Source organism: Chlorocebus sabaeus, chromosome 22, assembly GCF_047675955.1.
Source record: "Chlorocebus sabaeus isolate Y175 chromosome 22, mChlSab1.0.hap1, whole genome shotgun sequence".
NCBI classification, from domain to species: domain Eukaryota; kingdom Metazoa; phylum Chordata; class Mammalia; order Primates; family Cercopithecidae; genus Chlorocebus; species Chlorocebus sabaeus.
Genome location: NC_132925.1, coordinates 88,729,456 through 88,741,906, shown reverse-complemented (window position 1 = coordinate 88,741,906; position 12,451 = coordinate 88,729,456). Strand labels below are relative to the sequence as shown.

Below are 12,451 nucleotides of genomic sequence, written 5' to 3'. Positions count from 1 at the left end.
ACAGACTCTTATCTGAATTTTACGTTCAGGAAAGTGTCTCTTGGAGAGATTAAGTGATTTGTCTGAAATTTCACAGTCTATGAGTGGCATAACTCGAACTAGAATCTACTTCTTCTAATTTCAACCAGCCAGCAGTAAAGGAATAGCATGGAGAAGTGTTTGGGAGGGAGCCCTTTATTGTTAAAGGTATCAGTGTGGAAAGTCTGAAGAAGCCGGATCAGGCAGCTCAGAAAGTGGTACAGTATGTGGAGAGGACAGTGGCAAAGCAAAAATTTAGTGGCAGTCACCCACTTGTGACTTGTCTGTTAGTCAGATCTGAAGGGCTAAGGTTTGAATCTGGACTTTGCCACTTTGTTGCTATGTGACCTTCAGCAAATCATGTCCTTACTCTAGGCCTTAGTTGTCTCCACCAAATAATGAGTAACACTTATTTTACAGAGTTATCAGTATCAAATGAGATCATGAATATAAAAGGCATAGTAGACTGCCCAGCATATCGAAAGTACTTAATAAAATTTAGTTTCTTTCCTGGTAGAGTTTATTTTTCTTTCCTTCTTTCCATAGCATTTATCTAGTCGGCAGAGTGTACAGCAAAGCACATCCCAGGTAAGTGGCTTTCCTGGGTCTTCCAGCCTTTCCCCTCAACTTTTTCTATTAAGAGATTACAACATATGAATACACCAGGAAATGACAGACACCACTGACTTCTCGACTGTGTGGTGTCTTTATCTGAGGAGCCTTGACCTCTAAACAGTCTTGGCCAGACTCTACTTCTACTGTGCAAATTTGCATAAGCACAATTAAAGCAGACTGAAACTAAAATGAATCAATCTGGGAGAAAATAAAAATGTTATTTAGAATCGTAACTATTACCGGGTAACAGTGTAAATCAAGTGCATTGGGGTCATAATGGCATTTCTTAAAAATGACTTTGAAAATGGTTTTCTGGGTGGGACGCGGTGGCTCATGCCTGTAATCCCAGCACTTTGGGAGGCTGAGGCAGGTGGATCACCTGAAGTCAGGAGTTTGAGACCAGCCTGGCCAACATGGTGAAACCCGTCTCCACTAAAAATACAAAAATTAGCTGGGCATGGTGGTGAGTGCCTGTAATCCCAGCTACATGGGAGGCTGAGGGAGAATTGCTTGAACCCTGGAGTAAGAGGTGCAGTGAGCCGAGATCATGCTATTGCACTCCAGTCTGGGTGGCAGAGTGAGACTCTGTCTCAAAAAAAAAAAAAAAAAAAAGAAAAAGAAAAAAAGAAAATGGTTTCCTGGAGAATTAAGATGTTTGTCACCTAGTGGAGATCTTTAGTTCACTTGTAAGTTGGAATTACTGTCCCTGTATTTCTTTCACTGTTTATTCCTCCCAGCTGCTTGCTTGCCCACCTCAACCCAAGTCTGTTGATGCAGCATCCCCTACAAGCAAAGAAAACATCTTCATTTTCTCAAATAATCTCCTTCAGTAGTGTGAAAAGAGTTTGTAATTTAGTTTGCACCTTTTAATGATCAATATAAAAACTAAAATAAAAATCACCGGGTTTTCTTCTTCCTCACTAGGTAGATACAATGCGCCCACGTCATGGGGAAACATGTCGGATGCCAGTGCCACATCACTTCTTCCTCAGCCTGAAGAGTTTCACTTACAATACTATTGGGGAAGATACCGATGTCTTCTTTTCCTTATATGACATGAGGGAAGGCAAGCAGATCAGGTGAGAGTCACCTGAAATTCTGGTGAGGTTGTGATTCTATATTAGGATGGTATGGGTCATAGGCATTTCTGACCTTCAGAGAAGACAGATGCACAGAAGAGGCAAAACAAGATAAGGTAACCTCATCTCATTAGCTAGGAGTTTTGGCCCCAATTCCCTGTGTGCCCTTAAGTCATCTAAACCATACCATGGGTGGCCGCCTTTTTTATGCCTTTTTCCACATAGAAGCTCAAAATTGAGTCTTTGCCACCACGTCACAGAGAGAAAAGGATGCATCTATTTAATACCAAGAAAAGTCACAGGAGAAACATAGAACCAGGCAAATGCAGCAGAGACACACAGTTCCAGAGTGCAGGAAGCCCTGGGCCTTGGCTTGTTGCTGTGGAAGAGAGGTTTTGCAGAAAAAAGGGGCTGATGGTGTCTTGTCTGGGGCAGCCCATGAAAGGAGAGCATCTTCTGGGTTTCTTTTACATTGCTTGGAAACTTCTTGTGTTAGGAGTGCTTTATGGCTTTTACTTGCTTTAGTACTTAAAATTTGAAAGCAGATTTTTCACTTTTCCAATTATACATCACGTGGGAAAATTAGAAATGGAAGTTAAAGCAGAATGCAAAAGAAAAACAGTTAATTTGCATGCCCCACAGTGCCTCTGATCTTGACAAAAATATTAATACACTATGCTTTACTTTGGCATAGGAATAAAATGATGCACCCATTGATCAGGACATGTGAATTTTCCTTATCACCAATGGCTCCTAGTATGTGCCCTTGGGACAGTTATTGTAGAGAAAGTAGTAGTGGTATTGATGAAAGCTAAAACTGTTGCACACAGGCAAGACTATGGGCCAGGACTGTGTGGGTATAGATTCTGGCTGTTGTTCTTTTCCTACCCAGATTTTTTGTAAACTCTATTTTGTGTGAGTGTGTGTATGTGAGTGTGTGTGTGTGAGTGTGTGTGTGTGTAAAAATCCTTTCTTCAAGCTAAATTTTATGAGAAAGTCCAATATATGAAACAGATAAAACTATTCCATTATTGTGGCCCGGGCGCGATGGCTCACGACTGTAATCCCAGCACTTTGGGAGGCTGAGGAGGGTGAATCTCGAAGTCAGGAGTTCGAGACCAGCCTGACCAACATAGTGAAACCCCATCTCTAACAAAAATGCAAAAAATTAGCTGGGCGTGTTGGTGGGCTCCTGTAAGCCCAGCTATTCCGGAGGCTGAGGCAGGAGAATCAGTTCCACCCAGGAGGCGGAGGTTGCAGTGAGTCAGGATCGCGCCACTGCACTATAGCCTGACTGACAGTGCAAGACTTGGTCTCAAAAAAAAAAAAAAGAAAAAGAAAAAAGGTGGATTGCCGGCAAGATGGCCAAATAGGAACAGCTCTGGTCTGCAGCTCCCAGCAAGATCGATGCAGCAGTCGGGTGATTTCTGCATTTTCAACTGAGGTACCCAGTTCATCTCATTGGGACTGGCTGGACAGTAGATGCAGCCCATGGAGGGCAAACCGAAGCAGGGTGGGGCATCCCCTTACCCGAGAAGCGCAAGGGGTTGGGAAATTTTCTCCCCTACCCAAGGGAAGCCATGAGGGACTGAGCCTGAGGAACCGTGCACTCTGGCCCAGATACTGCGCTTATCCCATGGTCTTTGCAACCCACAGACCAGGAGATTCCCTCTGGTGCCTAACCCACCAGATACTTGGATTTCAAGCACAAAACTGGGTAGCCATTTGGGCAGACACCCAAATAGCTGCAGTTTTTTTCTCCATAACCCAGTGACACCTGGAATGCCAGCGAGACAGAACTGTTCACTCCCCTGGAAAGGGGTGCTGAAGCCAGGGAGCCAAGTGGTCTGGCTTGGTGGGTGCCACTCCCATAGAGCCTAGCAAACTAAGATTCACTGGCTTGAAATTCTCACTGCCAGCACAGCAGCAGACTGAGATCAACCTAGGCCACTCCAGCTTGGTGCGGCGAGGGACATCTGCCTTACTGAGGCAGTTGCCCCTCTGCGACGAAGCTTCCAGTGGAAAGAACAGGCAGCAATTTAATCCATCTTGAGTTAATTTTTGTATAAGGTGTAAGGAAGGGGTTCAGTTGCAGTTTTCTGCATATGGCTAGCCAGTTTTCCCAACACCATTTATTAAATAGGAAGTTATTTCCCCATTGCTTGTTGCGTGAGTAGGTGGTTTTATGCTCAACAGTATAAACAAAGCCACTAGGAAGTTTGAACTGGGTGGAGCCTACTGCAGCTCAGTAAGGCTGCTGTGTCCAGACTACCAGATTTCTCCTCTCTGGGCAGGGCATCTCTGAAAAAAAGGCAGCAACCCCAGTCAGGGACTTACAGATAAAACCCCTGTCTCCCTGGGACAGAGCACCTGGGGGAAGGAGCGGCTGTGGGTGAAGCTTCAGGAGACTTAAAAGTCCCTGCCTGATGTCTCTGAAGAGCACAGCAGACCTCCTGGAACAGCGTTTGAGCTCTCCTAAGGGTCAAACTGCCTCCTCAAGTGGGTCCCTGACCCCCATGTATCCTGACTGGGAGACACCTCCCAGTAAGGGCCTATAGACACCTCATGCAAGAGAGTTCTTGCTGGCATCTGGCAGTTGCCCCTCTGCGACGAAGCTTCCAGAGGAAAGAACAGGCAGCAATTTAATCCATCTTGAGTTAATTTTTGTGTAAGGTGTAAGGAAGGGGTTCAGTTGCAGTTTTCTGCATGTGGCTAGCCAGTTTTCCCAACACCATTTATTAAATAGGGAGTCATTTCCCCATTGCTTGTTTGTGTTAAGTTTGTCAAAGATCAGATGGTTGTAGATGTGTGGTATTATTTCTGAGGCCTCTCTTCTGTTCCATTGGTCTATATATCTGTTTTGGTACTAGTAATACGCTGTTTTGGTTACTGTAGTCTTGTAGTACAGTTTGAAGTCAGGTAGAGTGATGCCTCCAGCTTTGTTCTTTTTGCTTAGGATTGTCTTGGCTATGCAGGCTCTTTTTTTGGTTCCATATGAAATTTAAAGTAGTTTTTTCCAATTCTGTGAAGAAAGTCAGTAGTAGCTTGATGGGGATGGCATTGAATCTATAAATTACTTTGGGCAGTATGGCCATTTTCATGTTATTGATTCTTCCTATCCATGAGCATGGAATGTTTTTCCATTTGTTTGTGTCCTCTCTGGTATCCTTGAGCAGTGGTTTGTAGTTCTCCTTGCAGAGGTCCTTCACATCCCTTGTAAGTTGTATTCCTAGGTATTTTAGTGTCTTTGTAGCAGTTGTGAATGGGAGTTCGCTCATGATTTTGCTCTTTGCTCATCTATTATTGGTGTATAGGAATGCTTGTGATGTTTGCACATTGATTTTGTATCCTAAGACTTTGCTGAAGTTACTTATCAGCTTAAGGAGATTTGGGGCTGAGATGATGGGGTTTTCTAAATTTACAATCATATCATCTGCAAACAGGGACAATTTGACTTCCTCTCTTTCCTTTATTTCTTTCTCTTGCCTGACTGCCCTGGCCAGAACTTCTAATATTTATACTATGTGGAATAGGAGTGGTGAGAGAAGAGGGCATCCTTGTCTTGTGCCAGTTTTCAAAGAGAATGCTTCCAGCTTTTGCCCATTCAGTATGATACTGGCTGTGGGTTTGTCATAAATAGCTCTTACTATTTTGAGATACGTTCCATCAATACCTAGTTTATTGAGAGTTTTTAGCATGAAGGGGTGTTGAATTTTATCAAAGGCTTTTTTTGCGTCTATTCAGATAATCATGTGGTTTTTGTTATTGGTTCTGTTTTTGTGATGGATTACGTTTATTGATTTGCATATGTTGAATGAGCCTTGCCCCCCAGGGATGAAGCCGACTTGATCATGGTGGATAAGCTTTTTGATGTGCTGCTGGAATTGGGTTTGCCAGTATTTTATTGAGGATTTTTGCATCGATGTTCATCAGGGATATTGGCTCAAAATTTTCTCTTTTTTGTTGTTGTGTCTCTTCCAGGTTTTCGTATCAGGTTAAATGCTGGCCTCATAAAATGAGTTAGGGAGGATTCCCTCTTTTTCTATTATTTGGAATAGTTTCAAAAGGAATAATACCAGCTCCTCTTTGTGCCTGTGGTGGAATTCGGCTGTGAATCTCTCTGGTCTTGGGCTTATTTTGGTTGGTAGGCTACTAATTACTGCCTCCATTTTAGAACTTGTTGGTCTATTCAGGGATTTGACTTCTTTCCAGTTTAGTATTGGGAGGGTGTATGTGTCCAGGAATTTATCCATTTTTTCCATATTTTTCTAGTTTATTTGCGTAGAGATGTTTATTCTCTGATGGTAGTTTATATTTTTGTGTGATGAATGGTAATATCCCCTTTATCATTTTCTTTGTGTCTATTTCATTTTTCTCTTTTCTTCTTTATTAGTCTGGCTAACGGTCTATCTATTTTGTTGATCTTTTCAAAAAACAAACTCCTGGATTCACTGATTTTTTTTGAAGTTGTTCGTGTCTTTATCTACTTCAGTTGTGTCCTGATCTTAGTTATTTCTTATATTCTGCTAGGTTTTGAATTTGTTTGCTCTTGCTTCACCAGTTCTTTTAATTGTGATGTTAGGGCATAGCTTTTAGATATTTCCCACTATTATTGTGTGGGAGTCTAAGTCTCTTTGTAGCTCTCTAAGAATTTGCTTTATGAATCTGGGTGCTCCTGTATTGGGTGCATATATATTTAGAATAGTTAATATATATGCACCCAATATATCAATATCAACAAGATCAGTCTTGTTGCATTGATCTCTTTACCATTATGTAATGCCCTTCTTTGTCTTTTTTGATCTTTGTTGGTTTAAAGTCTGTTTTATAAGAGACTAGGATTTCAACCCCTGCTTCTTTCTTTTCTTTTCTTTTCTCTTTTCTTTTTTCTTTTCTTTTCTGTTCTGTTCTTTTCTTTTCGCTTAGTAAATATTCCTCCATACCTTTATTTTGAGCCTTTGTATGTCTTTGCATGTGAGATGGGTCTCCTGATGGGTCTTGACTCTTTATCCAATTTACCAGTCTATGTCTTTTAATTGGGGCATTTAGCCCGTTTACATTTAAGGTTAATATTGTTATGTATGAATTTAATCCTGTCATTATGATGCTAGCTGGTTATTTTGCCCATTCGTTGATACAGTTTCTTCATAGTGTCAATCGTCTTTACAATTTGGTATGTTTTTGCAGTGGCTGGTACTGGTTGTTCTTTTCCATATTTAGTGCTTCCTTCAGGAGCCCTTGTAAGGCAGGCCTGGTGGTGACAAAATCTCTCAGCATTTGCTTGTCTGTAAAGGATTTTATTTCTCTTTTGCTTATAAAGCTTAGTTTGGCTGGATATGAAATTCCGGGTTGAAAATTATTTTCTTTAAGAATGTTGAATGTTGGCCCGCACTCTCTCTGACTTGTAAGGCTTCTGCAGAGAGATCTGCTGTTAGTCTGATGGGTTTCCCTTTGTGGGTAACTCAACCTTTCTCTCTGGCTGCCTTTAACATTTTTTTCTTCCTTTCAACCTTGGCGAATCTGACGATTATGTGTCTTGGGGTTGCTCTTGTGTCTTGGGGTTGCTCTTCTCGAGGAGTATCTTTGTGGTGGTCTCTGTATTTCCTGAATTTGAATGTTGGCCTGTCTTACTAGGCTGGGGAAGTTCTCCTGCGTAATATCCTGAAGAGGGTTTTCCAACTTCATTCCATTCTTCCCGTCACTTTCAGGTACACCAATCAAACATAGGTTTGGTCTTTTCACATAGTCCCATATTTCTTGGAGGCTTTGTTCATTCCTTTTCATTTGTTTTTTCCTCTAATCTTTTCTTCACGCTTTATTTCATTAAGTTGATCTTCAATCTCTGATATCCTTTCTTCCACTTTATTGATTTGGCTACTTTTTTTTCAGTTTAACCTTTTTTTATTATTATACTTTAAGTTCTAGGGTACATGTGCACAATGTGCAGGTTTGTTATGTATGTATACGTGTGTCATGTTGGTGTGTTGCACCCATTTACTCATCATTTACATTAGGTATATCTTCTAATGTTGTCCCTCACCTTGCTCCCCAGCCCCCAATAGGCCCTGGTGCGTGATGTTCCCCTTCCTGTGTCCAAGTGTTGTCATTGTGCAATTCCCACCTATGAGTGAGAACATGAGGTCTTTGGTTTTTCTGTCCTTGCGATAGTTTGCTCAGAATGATGGTTTCCAGCTGCATCCATGTCCCTACAAAGGATGTGAACTCATCCTTTTTTATGACTGCATAGTATTCGATGGTATATATGTGCCACAGTTTCTTAATCCAGTCTATCATTGATGGACATTTGGGTTGGTTCCAAGTCTTTGCTATTGGAAATAGTGCCGCAGTAAACGTATGTGTGCATGTGTCCTTATAGCAGCATGATTTATAATCCTTTGGGGATATACCCAGTAATGGGATGGCTGGGTCAAATGGTATTTCTAGTTCTAGATCCTTGAGGAATCGCCACACTGTCTTGCACAATGGTTGAACTAGTTTACAGTCCCACCAACAGTGTAAAAGTGTTCCTATTTCTCCACATCCTCTCCAGACCTGTTGTTTCCTGACTTTTTAATGCTCACCATTCTAACTGGTGTGGGATGGTATCTCATTGTGGTTTTGATTTACATTTCTCTGATGGCCAGTGATGTTGAGTATTTTTTCATGTGTCTGTTGGCTGCATAAATGTCTTGTTTTGAGAAGTGTCTGTTCATATCCTTTGCCCACTTGTTGATGGGGATGTTTGATATTTTCTTGTAAATTTGTTTGAGTTATTTGTCAATTCTGGATATTAGCCCTTTGTCAGATGGGTAGATTGCAAAAATTTTCTCCCATTCTGTAGGTTGCCTGTTCACTCTGATAGTAGTTTCTTTTGCTATGCAGAAGCTCTTTAGTTAATTAGATCTCATTTGTCAATTTTGGCTTTTGTTGCCATTGCTTTTGGTGTTTTAGACATGAAGTTCTTGCCCATGTGTATGTCCTGAATGGTATTGCCTAGGTTGTCTTCTAGGGTTTTTATGATTTTAGGTCTAACATTTAAGTCTTTAATCCATCTTGAATTACTTTTTCTATAAGGTGTAAGGAAGGAATCCAGTTTCAGCTTTCTGCATGTGGCTAGCCAGTTTTCCCAGCACCATTTATTAAATAGGGAATCCTTTCCCCATTTCTTGTTTTTGTCAAGTTTGTCAAAGATCAGATGGTTGTAGATATGTAGTATTATTTCTGAGAGCTCTGTTCTGTTCCATTGGTCTATATCTCTGTTTTGTTACCAGTACCATACTGTTTTGATTACTGTAGCCTTGTGGTACAGTTTGAAGTCAGGTAGAGTGATGCCTCCAGCTTTGTTCTTTTTGCTTAGGATTTTCTTGGCAATGCAGGCTCTTTTTTGGTTCCATATGAACTTTAAAGTAGTTTTTTTCCAGTTCTGTGAAGAAAGTCATTGGTGGCTTGATGGGGATGGCATTGAATCTATAAATTACCTGGGGCAGTTTGGCCATTTTCACAATATTGATTCTTCCTATCCATGAGCATGGAATGTTCTTCCATTTGTTTGTGCCCTCTTTTATGTCATTGAGCAGTGGTTTGTAGTTCTCCTTGAAGAGTTCCTTCACATCCCTTATAAGTTGGATTCCTGGGTATTTTATTCTCTTTGAAGCTATTGTGAATGAGAGTTCACTCAGGATTTGGCTCTCTGTTTGCCTGTTATTGGTGTATAAGAATGCTTGTGATTTTTGCACATTGATTTTGTATCCTGAGACTTTGCTGAAGTTGCTTATCAGCTTAAGGAGATTTTGGGCTGAGATGATGGGATTTTCTAAATATACAATCATGTCATCTTGTATGCTTCACGAAGTTCTTGTGCTGTGTTTTTCTGCTCCGTTGGGTCATTTATGTTCTTCCTCTAAGCTCGTTATTGTAGCCAGCAATTCCTCTAACCTTTTTTCAAGGTTCTTAGCTTCCTTGCATTGGGTTAGAACATGCTCCTTTAGCTTGGAGGAGTTTGTTATTACCCACCTTCGGAAGTCTACTTCTGTCAGTTCACCTAACTCATTGTCTGTCCAGTTTTGTTGCCTTGCTGGCGAGGAGTTGTGATCCTTTGGAGGAGAAGAGGTGTAGAGGTGTTCTGGTTTTTGGAATTTTCAGCCTTTTTGCACTTGTTTTTCCTCATCTTCTTGGATTTATCCACCTTTGGTCTTTGCTGTTCGTGACCTTCGGATGGAGTTTATGTCTGGTCATCCTTTTTGTTGATCTTGGTGCTATTTCTTTCTGTTTGTTAGTTTTCCTTCTAACAGGCTCCTCTGCTGCAGGTCTTCTGGAGTTTGCAGGAGGTCCTCTCTAGACCCTGTTTGCCTGGGTATCACCAGCGGAAGCTGCAGAACAGCCGTGTTCCTTCTTCTGGAAGCTTTGTCCAAGAGGGGCACCTGCCAGATGCCAGCCAGAGCCTCCTTTATGAGGTGTCTGTTGACCCGTGCTGGGAGATGTCTCCCAGTCAGGAGGCACAGGGGTCAGGGATCCTCTTGAAGAGACAGTCTGTCCCTTAGCAGAGTTCAAGCGCTGTGCTTGGAGTTCCATTGCTCTCTTCAGATTCACAGACAGGAGCATTTAAGTGCCCACAGCCGCCCCTTCCCCCAGGTGCTCTGTCCCAGGAAGATGGGAGTTTGTTCTATAAGCCCCTGACTGGGGTTGCTGATTTTCTTTCAGAGATGCCCTGGTGGAGGAATCTAGAGAGGCAGTCTGGCTACAGAGGCTTTGCTGAGCGCAGTGGGCTCCACCCAGTTTGAACTTCCAGGTGGCTTTCTTCACATTGTAAGGGGAAAACCACCTATTGAAGCCTCAGTAATGGTGGCTGGCCCTCCCCTTACTAAGCTCGAGCATCCCAGGTTGAATTCAGAGTGCTGTGCTGGCAGCAAGAATTTCAAGTCTGTGAATCTTAGCTTCCTGGGTGGGCTCCATGGCCGTGGGATCTGCTGAGCTAAACCACTTGGCTCCGTGGCTCCCCCTTTCCAGGGGAGTTAACGGTTCTGTCTCGCTGGCGTTCCAGGCACCACTGGGGTACAAAAAAAACCTCCTGCAGCTAGCTCAGTATCTGCCCAAACGTCCGCCTAGTTTTGTGCTTGAAATCTAGGGCCCTGGTGGTGTAGGCACCTGAGGGAATCTCCTGGTCTGTGGATTGAGAAGACCGTGGGGAAAGCATAGTAAGAGCGCACTGTCCTTTATGGCACAGTCCCTCACGGCTTTCCTTGGCTAGGAGAGGGAGTTCCCTGACCCCTTGCACTTCCCTGGTGAGCCAACGCCCCACCCTGCTTCAACTCACCCTCCATGGGCTGTACCCACTGTCTAACCAGCCCCAGTGAGATGAGCTGGGTACCTCAATTGGAAATGCAGAAAAACCTGCCTTCTGCGTTGATCTCGCTGGGAGCTACAGACCAGATCTGTTCCTGTTTGGCCATCTTGCCAGCCACCGATTGGAGTTTTGCTCTTTCACCCAGGCTGGAGTGCAGTGACGCGATCTCGGCTCACTGCAACCTCCGCCTTCTGGTTTCAAGGTATTCTCCTGCCTCAGCCTCCTGAGTAGCTGGGATTACAGGTGCCCACGACCACACCCAGCTAATTTTTGTATTTTTATTAGAGGTAGGGTTTCACCATGTTTGCCAGGCTAATCTTGAACTCCTGACCTTATTATCTGCCTGCCTCAGCCTCCCAGAATGTTGGGATTACAGGTGTGAGCCACCGTGCCTGACCCAAAGTCCCATTCTTATTCTCTTGGAGTTTTTTCAGCATTCAAGATACCCTTGCATAAAATAAACTTTTTGTTGAAAATCAGCTGCTTCTATAATTGAAATAGAGGGCTGTCCCTGAGAGTCAAGCATTCTACCTAAATGAGATAATCTGCATCTGTGAAAATTTTAGGGGACCCTGAAGATGAATTTTATTTTAAAATGATGGGTGAGCACTTTTTTATTAAAGCAAACAGTTTTGTTTCCGTCTGCAAAAGAGGTAATGTATGTAATGCAGCTGGAGCTTATCCGTAGGATTTAGGCAGTCTACTAATAGACCTGCAATTTAGTCTTGGTCCTTTGACCCTAGGCCCCATGGTACAGTCTAGCCTGTCTTAACTTGGTCCAGGACATAGACTCCAGCTCACTAACCAACATTTTCACAAGGATTTTCTGTGAGTTCCAGCAGAAATAAGAGAGGAGCTGGTACCTTGTCTCTGGTAACTGTTAACATCACTTTCTTTTTCTGCCCTGCTCTCTGGTCTGTGATTGTCAGTATACGTATTTTCCCTAAAAATTAAAAGGGTCTAGAGAAATTAATAGTGTTCTCTCTTTCTCTTTCTCACACATCCACAAAGAAAGCTAATGATTTCTGTGCCCTTTGGATGAGGAGGCCAACAAATGGATGTTTAAGTGAAACTTTATAATCCTGTTGCCCTGCTAAGTTTTTCATTAATATATTTTGTTACATAACTCAAAACTGAAAATATAGAGAGAATGAATTCAAATAGGGTTTAAAGCTAAGTATATTTCATACTAGTGGTCAGGCTATTTTGACATGCTTCTACATATATGCCCAACACATCAGCTCTTACTCAGAAGCATTAAAGTGAAAGTCTTTTGAGAGATAGGCATGGTGAAACTTTTACTTTAGATATATACTTTGGCCTATGGTTAAACCTGCCTTTTTCATCTGAAAATAAGATCAGAAACTGCTGTTCTATATATGCCATCCCTCATTAT

General features: G+C 42.3%; 1 protein-coding gene across 5 annotated transcripts in view; it reads left to right on the top strand.

Moving 5' to 3' along the window:
• Window positions 1-12,451, top strand: part of DOCK3 (dedicator of cytokinesis 3) — a 675,444-nt gene that overhangs the window by 377,347 nt on the left and 285,646 nt on the right. For all 5 annotated transcript variants that reach the window (XM_073010128.1, XM_073010127.1, XM_073010126.1 and 2 more), the window contains exons 8-9: window positions 565-606; window positions 1,558-1,712. In XM_073010128.1, coding sequence (XP_072866229.1) covers window positions 565-606; window positions 1,558-1,712 — 197 coding nt within the window. The remainder of the gene's footprint in view (window positions 1-564; window positions 607-1,557; window positions 1,713-12,451) is intronic.